Below are 18,632 nucleotides of genomic sequence, written 5' to 3' on the forward strand. Positions count from 1 at the left end.
CACCAGGTTTGCTTTCTTTTTAAAGCTACTGTTCATGTGGAATCATCGCTCACAACAAAATAAAATGTGGAATCCTTGCATATGCTTCCTGTTGCGACAAACTGACAATACATTTTCGTTTCTTTAAACATTACACTGAATTTATTCGAGAACGAAAACAAAGTTTTGACTGGGCTGCATCCCGACACTTTTAAAGGGTAAATATTCGATAGAATTTAGCTGTAATTTGTCCAGATTCAAAAGTGGTGATTAAATTCATGTCAGTATATATTCTTCGTTGGAAAATAATTATGTTGTCTTATGCACGTTAAGGGATTAATAATATTGTCCCGCGGAAAAGGAAGTAATGTATATACGTGAGTTGTGAAAGCGGATTCGTGATCCATGGAAGCCTTGACAAGTAAATCTAGATACATGAAAGAGTTGCTATGATTAGTAAAAGGTGATGATTAATTGGACACTTTTAGATTCAGATGACAGGATTGAATTTGGTTGTGTTGTAAAATGTGGGGAGAAGAAAAGAAAAAGAAACATGTACTGCTAAGATTGGAGTGGCATTGCTAAACTTGTGTATTCCATAATAAATGATTGTGATGTATAAAAAAATAAGGGTTACTGAAGTTACCTACACCGAAAGTGAGAATGGTCAAGGGTGCTTTATTGTTTTTGGGGTTAAAGTCAAATATGCTTTCATTGGGTTCATTAATGGGTTCTCCGAGATTGGCATGAATGTGATGATGGAACTGGGGCCATAGCCCCACCCATGTTGTTGGTTTTATTTTATGCCCTAAAAATATTGCAGAGGATATTTTGGCCCAGTTGCTCCTACCTAATTAATGGAATTTCATCATTCTCACTCGTCTCATACCTTCTATTTTCTACGTTCACAAGGAAACTGCACTTGCTTTTAACATTTCTCACTGTGACGGGATGATATGCGTGAAAAGAATTAATCTCCCTATTCATGCACTCTTCCCCCACACACTTGTAAATCCGATTACAACAAAATAAAACCAAGGTGATTTCTATTTTAGTATTTCCATTTTTAAGTTATATAATTTATCCCCGCTTATTAGTCTACCTGGTCTTATGTAAGATATTCAATTTCAATTTTTTCTAATTATTATTATTATTGAAAATTTAAATACTTTTATTTGAATAAAAACGAACAAATTGTGTAAGGTGATGTTGTAATCCTTGTATAAACTTACTTTAGCTGATTTATGATGAATTTTCCATAAAAGAACTGCTATAGTCCAATGACATTTTTTCTTTCCTTGATACGAATGGGCCGCTTCTTTTGTTTACATTTTGAAGTATGAGTTAAAAGTTTTTATTTAAATAAAAATGAACAAAATGAGAAAATTGAGTAAGGTGATGTTATAATTCTTCCATAAACCTTAGCTAATTGATGATGGATTTTCCATAATAATAAAAAAAAAAAAACTGTTATAATCCAGTGACATATTTTCTTTTTGTGATACGATTGGGCCGATACCTGTTCACATTTTGAAGCCCGTCTTAAATTGAGTTTAATGATTATATACAGGCAATTATTCATAAGTTATCGTTGAAATGATTTTTATCATAATTATTGGAAAAGTAAATATAATAATGCTTTATGACTGGGCAATAGTATAAAATTGGTTTATAATGTGGGTGTGTATACTTTCTTAGTAAAATCTCAGTGATACTGTCAGTATTAAAAGGCCAATGTGTGTTTATTGTAATAAAATAAACTAAAAATTGTTACTGGTATAAGAAAGTTGCACTTTTGATTTCTTTTGAAGGAACTATTGTTTGTAGTCATTTAAAACGAGACTCCACTATTTTTCTCTTGTTGGGTTGGTTGGACCTGAGAGTTTTTTTTTTCTTTTTTTTTATTTCTTCCGATGAGAATAGCAGTTGGAGTTTCAAAACATTTACAATCCAGGTAATTTCTTTCCGTAGCCCTATACGGGAGTAGTCAAAAGACCAAATTGACCCCCAGTTGTCACCATTCGGTTGTCGTTGTCGTCCCTTTGTCATCGTCGCAATCACTCTTGTCTATGTGTTGTTATAGATGAACTCAATGTAGAGAGTGTGTCATGCATTAATGTGAAATAATTTTTGTATAAAAAAAAACTTTACTATTGTATAATATAAAAGTTAGAAAATGAGTTTTAGAATGTATAATTTGGAAAACACTTTATGAAAATATAATTTCGTATTATGTTATTTAATTTTGTTTCATTAAAAAAATACTTCAAATTGTATAATTTATAAGTAAAATAATGTTCTAAGTTTTGCAATTCAAAAGTAATCTTTTAAAAATAAAGGGACAATTTTCGTATTTATAGTGTGTAGAAAAAAAAATATGGTGGTATAAAAAGAAATCTCCTAAAGTTCACTGTGGAATGAATTGGGCTACATTTGGATACCTTCGACCCATGAAGAAATTTGGTAGTATAAAACTAATTTAAAGGGTAAAATTAATTTTGGATGCCACTGGATCGAGAGGCATTTGGTGGAGAATATGATATATAAACAGCATAAAACATTACTGTTGTGAAATAAAGCGAATAACAGAGAGAATAGTAGATAATAAAGAAGAGAAGAAACAATAGAGAATAGAGAACGAGAGAATAGGGAGTAACTTATCTGTGTATTATTATTGATAGGAAGAGTCCTATTTATAGATACAATATGTAATCCATAAAGGAAACAAATCAACTTAGTTAATACAAATATTTACCATAAAGAGTAATGAATCATATTAGTAAATGTATCAAATCAATGGACAATCATTAATTCATAACACTCCCCCTTGAGTGTCCATTGATAAAGAATGTGTCTCGTTAAAACCTTACTAGGAAAAACCCTTTGGGATAAAAAACTTAGTGAAGGAAAAAGAGTACAACATTCTGTATTCTTTAATACAATATTGTTCATTACATATTCTATTTCTCCCCCTCATGTAAACTTACATCATTAAGGTGAGTCCGAATTTGTAAGTCATTTGCTCAAAAGTTTTTCTTGGCAAAAACTTTACAAATAGACTTGTCATATTTTCAGAAGAACGAATTTTTGGATATCTATATCATCCTTTCAATTGAACAATACACTATTGTCTTCATATATGGTTGTTGATTCCATCTTTCTCGGGGATAGTCACAAGTTTCTTGCACATGTTGAATTATAAACCTTAACCAAACATATTCACAACTTTTCTCGTAATTTTGTATGATTAGACGATGTTGCTACTATGGTTTGTTTCATATACCTTCATGAAATCATTGTGCTACCACATGTGTACAAACATCTTGTTTGTGATCAACCATTGTAACATTGTAAGAGTATGTAAAATAACATGCATATCCATAACCCATTGGTCTGAATCTGAATCATTTGGATGGAATAAGCTCATATTCGTAATACCCTTAAAGTAACGAAGTATATGTTTTACTCCAAACCATTTTCTTCTTGTAGTTGAAGAACTATATCTTGCTTAACAAATTTATAGCAAATGCAATATTAGATCGAGTATAATTCGCAAGATACATTAGTGTTTCTATGACACTAAGATATGGTGCTTCTAGACCAAGAAGATCTTCATCATTCTCTTGAGGTCTAAGAAGAGTCTTTATCAACATCTAACGACCTCACAACTATTAAAGTGCATAATGGACATGACTTGTCCATTTAGAACATTTTAAGCACCTTAATTATATAAGCTTCTTGACGTATAAAAACACCTTTATTTGAATACTCAATTTCTAATTTCAAATAAGACTTTGCCCTTCAAAGATCATTCATCTCAAATTATTTCTTTGAGTAATCAATTGCCTTTGTGAGCTCATTAGGAATTCCAACGATGTTTATGTCATCTACATAAACAATAATTATGGCAAATTCATTATTTGGATCTTTTCATATAAATACAAGAACAAATAGGATCATTTTTATATCCTTCTTTTAATAAGTACTCAATAAGACGGTTATGCCACACACGTCTTGATTTCTTTAATCAATAAAAGAGCATGTTCAATTTTATTGAATAACCCTCTTTAGAGTTTGTCTTGTTGGACAAATAAAATCCTTCAGGGATTTTCAAATAAATATGATTCTCAAAAGAATCGTACGAATAGGTTGTAACATCATCCATTAGATGTAAATGCAAACCTTGTTGTGCAACTAGGATAATCGAATATTGTAATGTTGTTGCATCCAATACTAGTGAACATGTTTTTTCACTAATCAATACAAGGTTTTGTGAACAACCTTGAGCAACCAATTATGCTTTGTATCTAACAATTTCATCATTTTTAATTTGATTTTTGCGCAAAAATCCATATGTACCCAATGAGTTTCATAACTTTAGGTGTGCGAACTATATGTTCAAAAACCTTTCGTTTAGCAAACAAATATAATTATGCTTCTTTGCATATTTTCATTTTTGGTCAATCTTTTCTTTGCCGACAATCTTCAATGATCATTGTTTATTGATCCTCATTGTCATTCATAGCATTCATCGCTATGTTATAAGTAAAAGTTTCGTCAATGTTAACTTCATTTTGGTTCCATATTATATGATTCATGACATAATTTATTGAGATCTCATCATTTTCAACCATTTCAGGTACCTGAGGTTCTTCTGGAACCAAATCATTAATTATGTCAAATGAATCTTTTGGGATTTCAACCTTTTCGATTAGGTTATTTTGCATATTAGCCCCTTTTCTCATTCAAGAGTTTTTATCTTTGGAACCAATAGGTCTACCACGCTTCAAACGTGTTCACATGAGTTTTTCAACCCTTTTTTTTTCCGCATCATAATAACTGATCATGTCAAACAAGGCAATCATTTTGATTTGTAAACTTCTGGTTTACCATGACATGCATTTAAATTGTACTAATAAACTTGTAGTACAAACTATAAGAGAATGTTGATAATTTCTCCAATACACTTTCTTTTTCAACTCAATCATAGAGATATAAAGATATTTCATATCTTTTTCATTGTTTGTCTCAATATAATATCCATTTAGACAAATATCATTGAAACTTAATAAGTTTTTATTCAACTTCTTGGTAGAAGTATAATAGCTCTTATAAAGTCTTCAAATATATTTGTAGTACTATAAATAATACAAACATTGATGTCTCGCATTATCAAACAAGAGAAAAATGTATTACTCTTGAGAATTATATAAGTTGTTGCACTATCAATAAGACACATTTGATACTAGTGCAAACATTCGTTTTTTATATAAACGTAAATTTCAATCTGAGATTTTTTTGTAACACTCTCATAATCAATGAGGTGATCAGTGCTTCCATTTTCTTTAGCAAAGAAAATAACAATATCAAGATGAGTAGCATCCATATGGCCATAATCAGAATTACCATCTTCATAAGCAAATTGTGTTTCTATGTTCTTCTCATTATTTGTAAGATGCTCTGGTGTACAATAAGTACAACTCAAATGGCCTTTACCATCGTAATGATAATATATACCTTCATCTTTTTGTCAATATTTTCACATTTTTCTTTTCCTTTTTTCACATTATCGTGCCACTTCTGGTGACAAAATGTGTCTTTGAAATTTTATTTATAACCATGTCCAAAATCAAGATCATGATCGATCATGAAAATATAAATAAAATGTTGCTGCATTCACTTCTGGGAATGGAGCAGAACCAATTTGGACAGGTTTCATGATTTTTTATCAAAAGCTCATTGCTTTGTTCAGCCATACAAAGACATGAAATAAATTCATAATATTGATTGTTGCATTCACTTCTGGGAATGGAGCAAATTAGGCGGATCTCATGATTTTTCATCAAAAGCTTTATTGCTTTGTCCAGCCAGCCATACATAGGCATGAAATAAATTCATAATATTTGTGAATCCTTATTCACAATATTTTTGTCGCATGAGCAAATTAGTTGCTTAGATGTTTTATTTCTTTATTTAATGGTATCCCAATATCCATTGTATCTTAAATGTATTTCAACATTTAAAATCCAATATAAGGAATTCTTCCTTGTAGTATCAAGGGTCACAAATCTAAATTTTGCAACGTTTCGCGTGTTTAGAACTAGCACATAAAATAATAATATTAATAATAATAATCATCATCAAAATAATAATAATAATAATAATCACCATCATAATAAAAATAATAAGAGAGAGATGAAAATTGATAAATTCAAACAATTCTTATCATAAGAGAGGAAGAATATAAGGTAAAACTATAAATTGAGAAAGGATTAGAAAGAGCCTGGATTGAGAACGCATAACACTATCATTAAAGAGAAAAAGCTTCCACTAGTCCTCAATTCGTTGGAGCATCGTGCTGATAACGTGTTGTGAAATAAAGCGAATAACAGAGAGAATAATAGATAATAAAGAAGAGAAGAAACAATAGAGAATAGAGAACGAGAGAATAGGGAGTAACTCATATGTGTATTATTATTGATAGGAAGAGTCCTAATTATAGATACAATATGTAATCCAGAAAGGAAACAAATCAACTTAGTTAATACAAATATTTACCATAAAGAGTAATGAATCATATTAATAAATATATCAAATCAATGGACAATCATTAATTCATAACAATTTCATATCAGGAGAAGTCTTAGATTCACTAATTTATAATTTCAATTCCCATTAACATTTAATTGCATATTTGATTCTCTAAATTTTTAAATTACATAATTACGATTTACGCCCACCATTAATAATAAAATTTTGATAGGTCCTTTCATCCTCCTAACAGTATCATAGCAAGGTTTAATATTTATGAAATTGCATCTTTCTTTTAGAAATTAAATGATGTACTGAAAATTAACTAAAATTTCTCAGGTTCGAAAGACTAAAGTATGTGATTAAATTTAAAAAAAAAATACTAATATTACATATTTATAAAATTATAAAGATTAAAAACTGATTTAAGCTTGCAAGTATTTTGACTTTAACTTCCGTACCATGATAAATGATTGTTCGTATAATTTTAATTTTTACACGAAAATACCTACTAATATATAATTTGTTTAAAAACGTAAACCAATGTTTTCAAGAATAAAAATAAAATTTTTTGACTGTTTAATATCTTTTCTTTGTTTTGTAACTTTTATTTATTTTTAAAATAGCGAGAGAACGAAAAAAAGTTTGAGCTGTTTTCATGATTTTTTTTTTTTAAAATAGTATTGATATTTAATGCATTTTTCCAAGTGACCTAGTAAGTTTTTAAATTTTAGAAAACTGAAAATTAGTTTTAAAGCATTAAAGAAACAAGACCCGGATATTTTTTCTTTTTTGGTATGAAGGAGTGGCTAGTGTGGCAGTGGCTGCATCTTGTTCGGGTATTGGTATGTCTTTGGGCCCAAGCGGAGTGAGTATAACCCAACGCTCCAATCAATTTTACTAAAAAGGCAAACCAGACAATAGGCTGGCCCAATAATTCAGACTCCAAATGGAAAAACCTAATGACTCTTAATCTGAATGTCCCCACGTGGCGACACCTGGTCATTTCATGCATAATAATCCTCCATAAGAACCTTATAGATATGAGTGTAGCGGAGAAATTCTTGGTACATGTTTTATAACATCACATGTTTCTCCTAGTTTATCCAGTTGTTTGGAACTTTGATCGTAACAACTGATACATAACTATTCACTTCTGCAATCGCTTTCTTGATTGTTACCACTCATGCTATTGTGCTCTGGGATATCATAACACACACAACAAATAACTCTTCATCAAGCGTCTCTGTTTAACAGCTATACCTGTTAAGAAAATAAATAATGTTTTTTTTGTTTTTGTTTTGTTGAAGTGGCTTAGTTGTTTTTTAACGTGATGTGTTGAAAGATGAGAAGGGCATAGAATAAGAGTTGGAGAAATAAAAGAATGAAAGGAAAAAGGAAAGATCTAGATGAAGAAGAAGTGGAAAGTGGGCCTGGGAAGAGTAGATGCGTTCGCTTTCATGTTGGGCTGGAGGAGTCCCCATTTGGGCTTCTCTTATTGATTTGGACAGGTGATGGAAATAATTTTCCGGAAGAGGTTGGTTTGTTAGTGATATGCATAGCCCACACTCACTTCCATCTTCTCTCTTCACACTTACTCACTCGGACCCACGTGACTTTAATAAGACAATTTAACAATTGGACTGTAGCAACTATGTCGGACTAGGATCCCACTCACTCTTCACTTCATAAATATTTCCTTCTGACTTTTATTTTCTCCTTCATCTCTTAGCTTCTGACTTTCATCTAACAACTTGCCTTCAATTATTCATATTCAACAACAACATCTTTTCATGCTTCAAGTTAAATATCTCCCACATTTACAATTAGTTTCAGATAATAGAGATTTAGCAGTAAAAAACTTTCTGATGAGGGCCAAATTTTCTTACAACCTTGGGTCAGAATCACCAGTTAAACTTTTTTTTTGTTTCCTTTAAAAAAAAACACGAATTATAATGCACGGTTTATTTGGTGAAAAAATAGATTATGGACATGCTGCATGAAATAGGGCTTTGGCCACTTAGAAATGGATTTATCACATGCTTTTGTTGGAAAGAAAACAAACTTTTAAATATATTGTACCTTATTTAAATTTATGCATTTAAAGTTAGAAATATATTAAACTTTGATAAACAATATTCCCATAAAATAAAAGGCTAGGAAAAAAGTGAAACATAAGGAATTAAAAAAAAGAATGATCATTTGTGTATCTCAAAATTCAAGTAATCAATCTCTTATATAACATTAACATTCATAATCCGATTTACAACAAGATTAATAAATAACATGCAGTCATTTAAATCAACACAAAAGAAAGGCTAACTATTTTTTCAAAAAATAGTTAGTTATACATTCTAAAATAGAAAAGCACGAGATAATAATAGGAAAACATATGAAAATAATATTCAATTTTTTTCTAGAAATAATTATTATTTTTATGACAAAGACATATCTATTTCAAAAAGATTATCATCTTCATAAAGAGAAAATAGAAAAACTAGTAAAATATTTTATGAAAATAAATAAATATCAATCACGTTTTATTATCTAAATATTAAAAGTATCATTATCTAAATTTAAAATATTAAAAGCTTTGCTTGCAGCAATAAAGGAAAAAAAAAAAGGTCGTGTACATTCATACACTAATATAACGAAGATAAACCACCTTTAAAATTCATTATACCCTACAGTTACATGTCTGGTCTAACCCCAAATTAAATAGAAGATTATAATTGCTGGTTTAATTATATATATATATATATATATATATATATATATATATATATATATATATATATATATATATATATATATATATATACTTTGAAAAAATTACAATAGTATTATTTACTGTTATTTTAGTAAATTTTTATATTCACACTTATTAAAGGAGAGAGAAAAAGTAACCTAAAAATATTAAACAAGTAAATAAATAAAAAATAATATAAAATTAAAAATTTTAATTCTGCATTGTGAATTAGAAAGAAAATTTAGAGAAATAATATAGCTCGAGGTGGGACATAATGAAAATGAAAATAGAGTGCGGGCCGCATGAAGAGTGCGCGCCTCTCTTGCATGTGAAGGTCTTTTTGGTGTGCCATTTTTATTTATGTTTGTTTATTTATTTTTTCACTATTAATAAGAATTATATTTTTTTCATTACTTTTATTCAAATAAAAATCTCAATTAATTTAATGATGCATCTTCCAGAATTTATTTATATCACTGGATATCACGTTTAATTCGAAAGTATTGATTAAACTAAAACATTCTCTCCTAATAACTTTTGTATATGTATGTATAATAATAATTTATTATTTTTTCTTAACTTGAATTTGATTGGAGGAAGAAATCAACTGTTTTGACCCGAAACTATGAAAGAAAGGGAAATCAGTAGGAAGAATCGGTAGATACGTATACATTTAGTTAAATTTATAGAATAAAAAGGTTATCAACCAGCAGATTAAAGTTATATTAAATAATATTGTTATGTGAAGGAAATAATGACAGTTTTGTGGATTTTTTTTTCTAGCTACAAAATTTGTCAAAAATAACGTTGGACAACTGGGAAAATTAATTTAAAGTTCAAAGTTAGAAGTGTTGTACCCCAAAAAGGAGCTTATTAAGTAAGACTTCCAATGTGAAACACACTTTTACAACATCAATTTTTTTGTTGAGAGAGTCCAGTATGGTTGGAATTTTGTTCAAAACAGTGGTTAGAGAATGCAATTGAGCGGATGTTGAGAATTAATATTCTTTCTTGTTATTTGAATGTGTGAGAAATATATTTATTAAAGTTGGTAGAGGTAATTTTCGTTGACCTCAATGTACTAATTAATGGATATGACAATGATTGAGCAAATTTGGTTTTTCACTGAGAAGTCACGAGTAAGATAGAGAAGCATTGAGAATGGGCAGGGTCCCAAGGAACCTACTACATTGAATAAAGGAAACAATCAGCAATGTGGATCATGGCGATGTTTTCCGGTGAGTGAATAATGAACTAATTAATGTTAGCATGATGTGTTTGCAAACATTTTAGGCAAATTCTTAACCTATGTGGCTACTCTTTTCTCATATCCAGATTGAAACATTTGTAACATGAAGTTCGTAAATTTACACATTCGTGGGTTGTTTAATATTTTGCATCAGGTATTATATGGTTGGAAATTCTGAAATAAATCAATTTGACTGTATATAAATGGGTGAGAATTGAATTAAATTTAAAATTTACTTTTTAACATGTCATCCTTTATATTAAATTTATTCCTCTTAAATAAAATTTTGGATTCAATTCAAAAGATAGAAAAAGAAACCGGTTTGAAAGACATTTTTCACTAAAAAATAGTAATATTTTCTTGAAAAGAATAGTTGTTTGTTATTGGCCAGAGCAACTTAAAACCTTCCAGAGGCATCTACGCGATGAAGAAGAAAATATGTTTTGGCATTTTTACTAATAATGATTCATTGATTTGGGGGTGTTCCAATATTGGGTGTAACAAAATTGGAAGGATTTTGATTTTGTATCCATGTAACACTGGTTTGATCATGAGTTGTGTTTGTTAGAGTTAAAATATAATCGATTGCATCAATCAGTTCGTTCTACCTCAATGAAAGACCGAATTTGTTGTTGTTTGCTGGGAAAGAATTATATGGGGTACCCTATTCCCACCCTTGTCCTTCAAACTTCAATTTGGACAACATTATTAATTCATATTATTAATTCGCATTATTAATTCCTCAATGCACTAATTCACATTATTAATTCTAGATTGCCGGAGTGAAATTAAAGGGTGGGGACTTTAACTACTTTGTCTTTATTCTATACCACTCATTCATCTTTCCCTTTCAAATTTCATTCCTTGCTTTTATTTAATGGAGTTAACTTTCTTTTTTTAGAGTTAGGTTAATTTTAAATTATCACTCATGTTTCTTTTAATAAAATAAATAAATAAATATAATCCAGATTCTCTACTGATATTTTTTATGTCTACTAATATTTTTATGTCAGTCTTTGTTAAACATTAAAAATACTTTGATGTTGGTATTTTAAAAATGTTTTTAATATATTTTTAAAACATTAAAAGTAATTATTATCAGTGTGTTTTGAAAGCATAAGAGCGATAATATATAAAATTTGGTAAAAAATTATAATTAAAAAATATATATTGCACATGGATTTAAAAAGTCATAAAGCATTTGTCTCATTTTTAACTTAGATATAAGTTTTTAAAATAAGTACTTGATAATGAAGTAAAATTTGAGTTTATGTTATCTACATAGTGTTTAAAACTTAAAATTACTTTATCAACATAAATTATCTCATTGACACACAAACTATAAATAAAATAGTATACTTGCATGCATTCTAAAATATTAAAAATTTCCACCAAAACACTATCTTATAGATATTTTATAAATGATGTGCTTAAATCTTTAAACTTTTATAATTCTTTATATTTTGTAGAACCTTTTAGTAAGACTACAAAAATTATAAAGAAAACTTATTTCTTGTAAATTATTTAATTTGAAAGGAAAAAAAAAAACTTCATGAAATATAAAAATTTCTTAAACAAAATAATTGTTTTGAAAACTTAATGGACACCTAATTTAAAAACTGGTATATGGGGTTTTACTTTTTCAAACTTTCATTATCGGGACTTAGTGTAATAATTACTACTATATTCATTAAAATTGTGATATGCATCATTTTAAAAAGAGACAGAAAAACAATACCTAGCAAGGAAGTCATTTGTCATTGACTAAAAATGTGATATAAAGGAAGTCTATTACATAGTTTTCACGATCTTGCATAAAATTGGTCGGAGATGGAACTCATTTTCAAAATGTCAAATTTAGTTATCCATTCTCATTTGGTTGAGTGTACGATTTGAACCTTGCTATACTTTGTATAGTCAAACATGTCCTGTACTGATATCACTATAGTCTAACTTAATTAGTGTAAACTTTTATTACGCTTACTGTTTCAAATCAACCTAATTAATGGTAAAGAATTATCCCCAATCTAAAAAAGTTAATATAACAATAGTTTAATATTTTAAACAATAACAAATTAGTTTAGACTGTAAGATTGTTTAATTAAGATTTCTTATTTGAAAACTTAGATCTTAACTCTGTTAATATAGTTAGTTACTATAGTTTATTATACCAATAATAGGTAGCATTCTTTAGTCGCGTATGTGACAAATACTGTGTAATGAACAAGGTCTAATTTGGTACTTGATATGGTTAATTTGTTTAGCCTTTTCATGGTTTTGAATGAAATGGTAGGAATCCACACATCAAAAACACATTTTACTGCACAATGTATCATTATCATTTAAAACTCTTTATTTCAAATCCTTTTGACCATGAAAGAGTTGTACTCCAGCTGAGAGCACACGAGGGAAAGAGCTTGTACAGTTGCCAAAAGACCCTCAAATCCTCCATTTCAAAATGATTTATGGACATTGAAAATATTAATCAACACTCTCTATCCATATAGAGAGAGAGAGAGAATTAAAAATGGTAGATTTTTAAAATATATGGTATGATTAGAAAAAGATATAAATAGAGGGGAAAATGAAATTATTTAAAAAAAGAAAATAATGTAAAGAAGGATAAAAGGAAACTAGGGGCTATACAAATCAATGCGCGGATAACTCGTGGATCCGCACCAATTAACTACTTTACCAACCCAGTTAGGTTTTCTTTCTTTGCATCAAACAATTACTTTACAAAGAAAGAGAGAGATTAACTACCTAAAACTGGATGATCTGGCTTTCACTTTAACAATAGGTAAAAAGCGTGAAGCGATTCAAAAGAGGTTATTGAATTTTGGTATTGTGTTATATTGGTAAATAAGTAAACGGTAAGTGTGAAAGGGATAAATGAGGAAGAGGGTAATCCAGTAGAATGGTAACAGTGGTGATGAGAGAGAAAGGTAAGTTTGACCAGATTTTGGTATTTGATTTAGTTGTATGGTTACGTGACAGTATCTGTAGGAAAGGAAGATATGTGTCAAGGTGGTAGCAGCAAAAATTAGAAGACGCTAGCTAAGAAAAGAAACAGAGAGAGGTGATTTGGGATGAATGAAGAAATTGGCCGACAAAATGAGAGGGCAACCAGGGAGCAATGCGGTCCATGCTGTGGGTACCCTAGGATCCAAATTCAGCTTTCTGGACCCTCTCGCTCTCAACCCATTTTCCATGTAATTTCCTGTCGGTACGCTGTTCATATACAGCCGCTACACACTCTACTGTATTCCCTTCCCATCACCTTACACCATTTTTGTTTTCTTTTTTTCTCTTTTTTTTTACCCCTTTTAATACAATTGAATTTATGTAATGGAAACTTATATAAGAAAAAAAATCTCAGGATGTCTTGTGTTGTATACCACGCGAGGGTGTTCCCATGCAACACACTTGTTACTATTCATAATACTAAAAAATTACTTTTCAGTTCTTTACTTCTTTTTCAAGTACGTTTATCATATTTAAGTTCATTTTTTCAATTTTTTAAAATTTGTAATTTTAGTCGTTTTATAAAGGTATAAAACTTATCATATATATGTATATTATTTTTTAATGATTAAATTTAATATTCAATGATGATTTTTAGGGTAAAAGTGACTAAATTTATATATTTTTGAAGTTTGATAACTAATTAATAATTTTTAAAGTGACAGAATGATGGGCGGTGGGGAAAGTGCGTACAGTTAACACATTCATTTGAAGGATTTGCCACCTCTTATCTCTCTAGTAAGCAATTCTCTCTCCTCGTAAGCAAAGAGACACTACTCGGTCAAAAGTGTCATATTTAACATCACGTGGCCCTATGTGCCAATGTGATTTTGGCATGTATACATGACCCCACCTATATCCCTCTTCCCCCACCAATTGCTACATATAAATACCATGCCTTGTGCACTACTTCCCCCACCAATCCTCTTCAACATTTTAGTACAAAAGGATTTAGAACCTTCACTTTATACTCTCTCATACACCTTCTTTCTTCAAATCGCTTTTAAAGCTACTCTATTGCTTCAGCCTTTCTCCTTTTCCAGGGGCTTTGATTTAATTTCCTCATACTTCTTTTCTGATAGCAAATCTCAGACATCTCTTTCATCCTTTTCCCACTCTTACCCAGAAAAAACAAAAAATGAAGTTGTTGTCTACAAAAGCCACATGCAACTCTCATGGCCAAGATTCCTCATACTTCCTAGGATGGCAGGAATACGAGAAAAACCCCTACGATGAGCTTCTGAATCCCGAAGGAATTGTTCAGATGGGTCTCGCAGAGAATCAGGTTAGGAATTAATTCTCGTTGTGACAATATTGTTTCTTGATGCGCACAGTCACCTTCTATTATTATGAATAATAATCAATAAAAAGACAAAAAAAGAACTACCGAAAAGAAACAAAGAAGCAGAATTCACTGTATACGCTTTTGCGTAATATGAATCTAGCTACAGCTTCGACATGCCATCTTATCAAGCTTTATCGAGTGACATCCTAATAATTAAGGTGGTGAGTTAATGAAATTTTTTGTCATTATTTTCAGCTCTCTTTCGATCTCCTAGAGTCTTGGCTCGCTAAAAACCCTGACGTGGCGGGATTCAAGAGCGATGGCAAATCCATATTCCGAGAGCTTGCTCTGTTTCAGGACTACCATGGCCTCCCTTCCTTCAAGAAGGCATTGGTGGACTTCATGGCAGAGATTCGAGGAAACAAAGTGACTTTTGATCCCGACCACATTGTTCTAACAGCTGGTGCCACGTCAGCAAACGAGACCCTCATGTTTTGTCTTGCTGAACAAGGAGATGCGTTTCTCCTTCCCACTCCTTATTACCCTGGGTGCGTATTAATTTCATCTTTTTCGATAGTAACTTGTATAACATTCTGCATGCTTCTTTTGCAATACTATAAATAATGCCCACAAACAGGAATCATCATCTCACATCTTAAATAACATATCATGTTTAAATGTTGTGTCAATCTCTCTCCATAAATATTATTTATTGTCTACAAGGAGAGAGACAAATGCACTATTTGAACATGATCTTATTTTCCTAAAATTTGACGTAAGAAAAGACAATATATCCTATTACACATACACACATAACCACGTGGTAGTTCTTTTTTGCTCCCCATACATATCTCTGATGTTGCTTGCGCTTGTGCAGATTCGATAGAGATCTCAAGTGGCGAACTGGGGTGGAGATCGTTCCAATACAATGCACTAGCTCCAATAACTTCCAAATCACTGAAGCCGCTTTGAAACTGGCTTACGAAGACGCGAAGAAGCGCAATCTCAGAGTCAAAGGCGTGTTGGTCACAAACCCATCCAACCCACTTGGCACTACCATGTCCCGGAGTGAATTGAATCTTCTCGTTGACTTCATCAAAGACAAAAACATGCATTTGATAAGCGACGAGATTTACTCCGGTACCGTTTACAATTCCCCAGGCTTCGTCAGCATCATGGAAATCCTTAAGGACAGAAATGACCTTAAAGATTGTGGTACCAATGTTTGGGACCGTGTTCACGTTGTGTATAGTCTCTCCAAAGACTTGGGTTTACCAGGATTCCGTGTGGGCGCAATCTATTCTGAAAACGAGGTCGTTGTGGCGGCTGCGACAAAAATGTCAAGCTTTGGCTTGGTTTCCTCACAAACTCAGTACCTCCTCTCAGCCATGCTGGGTGATAAGAAATTCACTAAAAACTACATCTCTGAGAACCTAAAGAGGCTGAAACGACGCCAGAGAAACCTTGTTTCAGGCCTCCAGAAAGCAGGCATTAGTTGTCTTAAGACCAACAATGCAGGCTTGTTTTGTTGGGTTGACATGAGGCACCTTCTCCATTCCAACACATTCGAAGCTGAGATGGAGCTCTGGAAGAAGATACTCTACGAGGTTCGGTTAAACATATCCCCAGGGTCGTCCTGCCACTGTACCGAACCTGGCTGGTTCCGGATGTGCTTTGCTAACATGTCCGAAGAAACTCTAAACCTAGCCATGAAACGGTTGAAGACCTTCGTCCAAGAGTCAACTCACGACAACGGGTGCACCACGAAAAGAGTTCAGTCTTCAAGAAGAAAGTCACTCTCCAATTGGGTATTCCGGCTATCTTCTCGCGAACATCGTGAACAAGAAGAACGATAGCCCGGCGGTGACGTGAACTGTGCTAAGTCTGAACGCACGCACAATTAACTTTATTATTTTTTCCTCCCCGAATATTCTTGGTGGAGTTACAACTACGTAGCTATAGTTATTGTTATTTACTATTACTATTTTTTTTAAATGATGAAATTGTAGCTAGAGAAGACGAGCACTCTATCCATGTGGATGTAAAGTGTTGTCTTTTAGTTAGTGAGCTACCATCGTTTGTACAACTTCCATCTCAATCATCGTTACCTTAGGCATGAAAAATCTTATTAGTGTACCTTGGATGAAAAGTTTGAAATGTGCAATTTATGAATTATCAATTAGTGTAGCCTGAGTTTATTTCTAGTTAGTAATGAATGATATATATGGTACATAGGTGGGAACGTCGACAAAAAGAAAAAAAAATGTTATGTATATGTGTGAACACTCACATTGCTTCAAAGCTTACATATGTATCGTATATAATAGCACCGGCAAGATCAGCGTCACACACCATTGGTTCTGCCGACGCTGACACGGTATTTTTTATTTTATCGTATGAATCCAAAAGATTTAAGGAAGTTCAACAAAGCATAAATTCTGGACCCTCGACACTGACACCGTTATTACTCACTCACTGATCCTCTTAGAATTTTTCACTGACAAGCTATCAGTTTTCAAGGCGTATCAGTAGGAGTGAACACGTTGTAGCTACTATGTGAGACAGAGAACAGAAAGTCAATAACCCACACCATTTTTGGTATTGAAGAGAAAGGTGAAAAGGAAAACAACTATTTATGTTTTAGATATCATTTTTTTCTCCTTTTTTTCATCAAATAAAATACGTATTATTATACATGTTCTTTTTCTTCCATCTTTTCTTTCTCTCTTCTAAACACATCACATGTTTGATTTCTCATATAACTACAAAATAAAAGAAAGCGATGCTAATTGAAAAATATATATAATGAATTAAATAGCATTTATAAATATTTTTGTTTGTTTCCATTTTACGGGGTGAATACCAACTTGATTTCTTAGTCAAACAAAGGTACTTAACTTTTATTTCTATTGTTTACAAAGGAGGAAATTAAAGGTTATGTGGGGCCACGGGAAAATAAAAACTGTTGTTTTGAAAGTTGGACTTGGAGTATTTCTAAACTTAAAAGAAGAATTATACAATTTTAAACACTATATGTATATGAAACAACATTCATTTAATTGACAGACTTATATTTATTAAATCTGTTATTTAGTCTGATTAATTTATAGAGGGGATATGCACCCGACATTCCTAAGATTACGAGAGTACTATTTAGCAAAAATGTTTCGCATTATCTTCCTTTAATTTGTGAGATTCTTTGAATTGCCGTCATAATATTGCAAACATATAATGGTATAGAAAAACGCGTGATAAAAAAATACATATTTTATTTTTATATCTATCTTATTCTTTTTTATTGATTCATGTACACAAGAGACAGAATAAATAACTTTACTTATGGGTGAAAGAAATTATTTGCTAATATTGTTATATAATAAATTATGAAAGCATTAAACCATTACTAATTACTTTATCGGTAATTAAAACTATTTATTTCATATAAATAATATGAGATAAATTAAAAATAAAGAAAAAAATCAATAGATGTGACTGTTAAAAGGTGAATCGTGCAAATGTTTTATACTTGGTCACCAAGTACGCAAGCTATCAGAAACTCGTGACAAAAAGCTAGAGGTGTTTTCAACGACAAATAAAGTTGAAAACGCCTTGCTTAGTTGTTGAACTTTGTGAGAGTAATCATCACTGCTGAAAAAGTTATTGTGTTGAAACAAAACAATTACGCGGTGTTTGTAGTATCGTGTATGTGCTGGCCATCACTCCTATCGTACGATCTACGAACTTTCTTCAAGCAACTTTTAGTCGAGCCACTTTTCAAGAAACCAATGAACGTGTTAGAAGTTGGAACATGGAAT

The 18,632-nt window shown here is 31.2% G+C and overlaps 1 protein-coding gene across 1 annotated transcript; it reads left to right on the forward strand.

The window, feature by feature from the left end:
* The first annotated feature begins 14,466 nt into the window (after positions 1-14,466).
* On the forward strand, positions 14,467-16,973 carry LOC114173267 (1-aminocyclopropane-1-carboxylate synthase 3-like). Its single transcript, XM_028057542.1, has 3 exons — positions 14,467-14,817; positions 15,073-15,365; positions 15,695-16,973. The coding sequence occupies exons 1-3, from the start codon at positions 14,671-14,673 to the stop codon at positions 16,671-16,673; spliced, it is 1,419 nt and encodes a 472-aa protein (XP_027913343.1). The 5' UTR covers positions 14,467-14,670; the 3' UTR covers positions 16,674-16,973.
* The last annotated feature ends 1,659 nt before the right edge of the window (positions 16,974-18,632 follow it).

The sequence above is a fragment of the Vigna unguiculata genome, chromosome 2, assembly GCF_004118075.2.
Source record: "Vigna unguiculata cultivar IT97K-499-35 chromosome 2, ASM411807v1, whole genome shotgun sequence".
Taxonomy (NCBI): domain Eukaryota; kingdom Viridiplantae; phylum Streptophyta; class Magnoliopsida; order Fabales; family Fabaceae; genus Vigna; species Vigna unguiculata.

Excerpts from the sequence above, each read along its gene's own strand:
- LOC114173267 (XM_028057542.1), top strand. The coding sequence starts at position 14,671 with ATGAAGTTGTTGTCTACAAAAGCCACATGCAACTCTCATGGCCAAGAT. Across the intron at positions 14,818-15,072 it reads TGGGTCTCGCAGAGAATCAG|CTCTCTTTCGATCTCCTAGA; the intron begins GTTAGGAATTAA and ends CATTATTTTCAG. Across the intron at positions 15,366-15,694 it reads CCCACTCCTTATTACCCTGG|ATTCGATAGAGATCTCAAGT; the intron begins GTGCGTATTAAT and ends GCGCTTGTGCAG.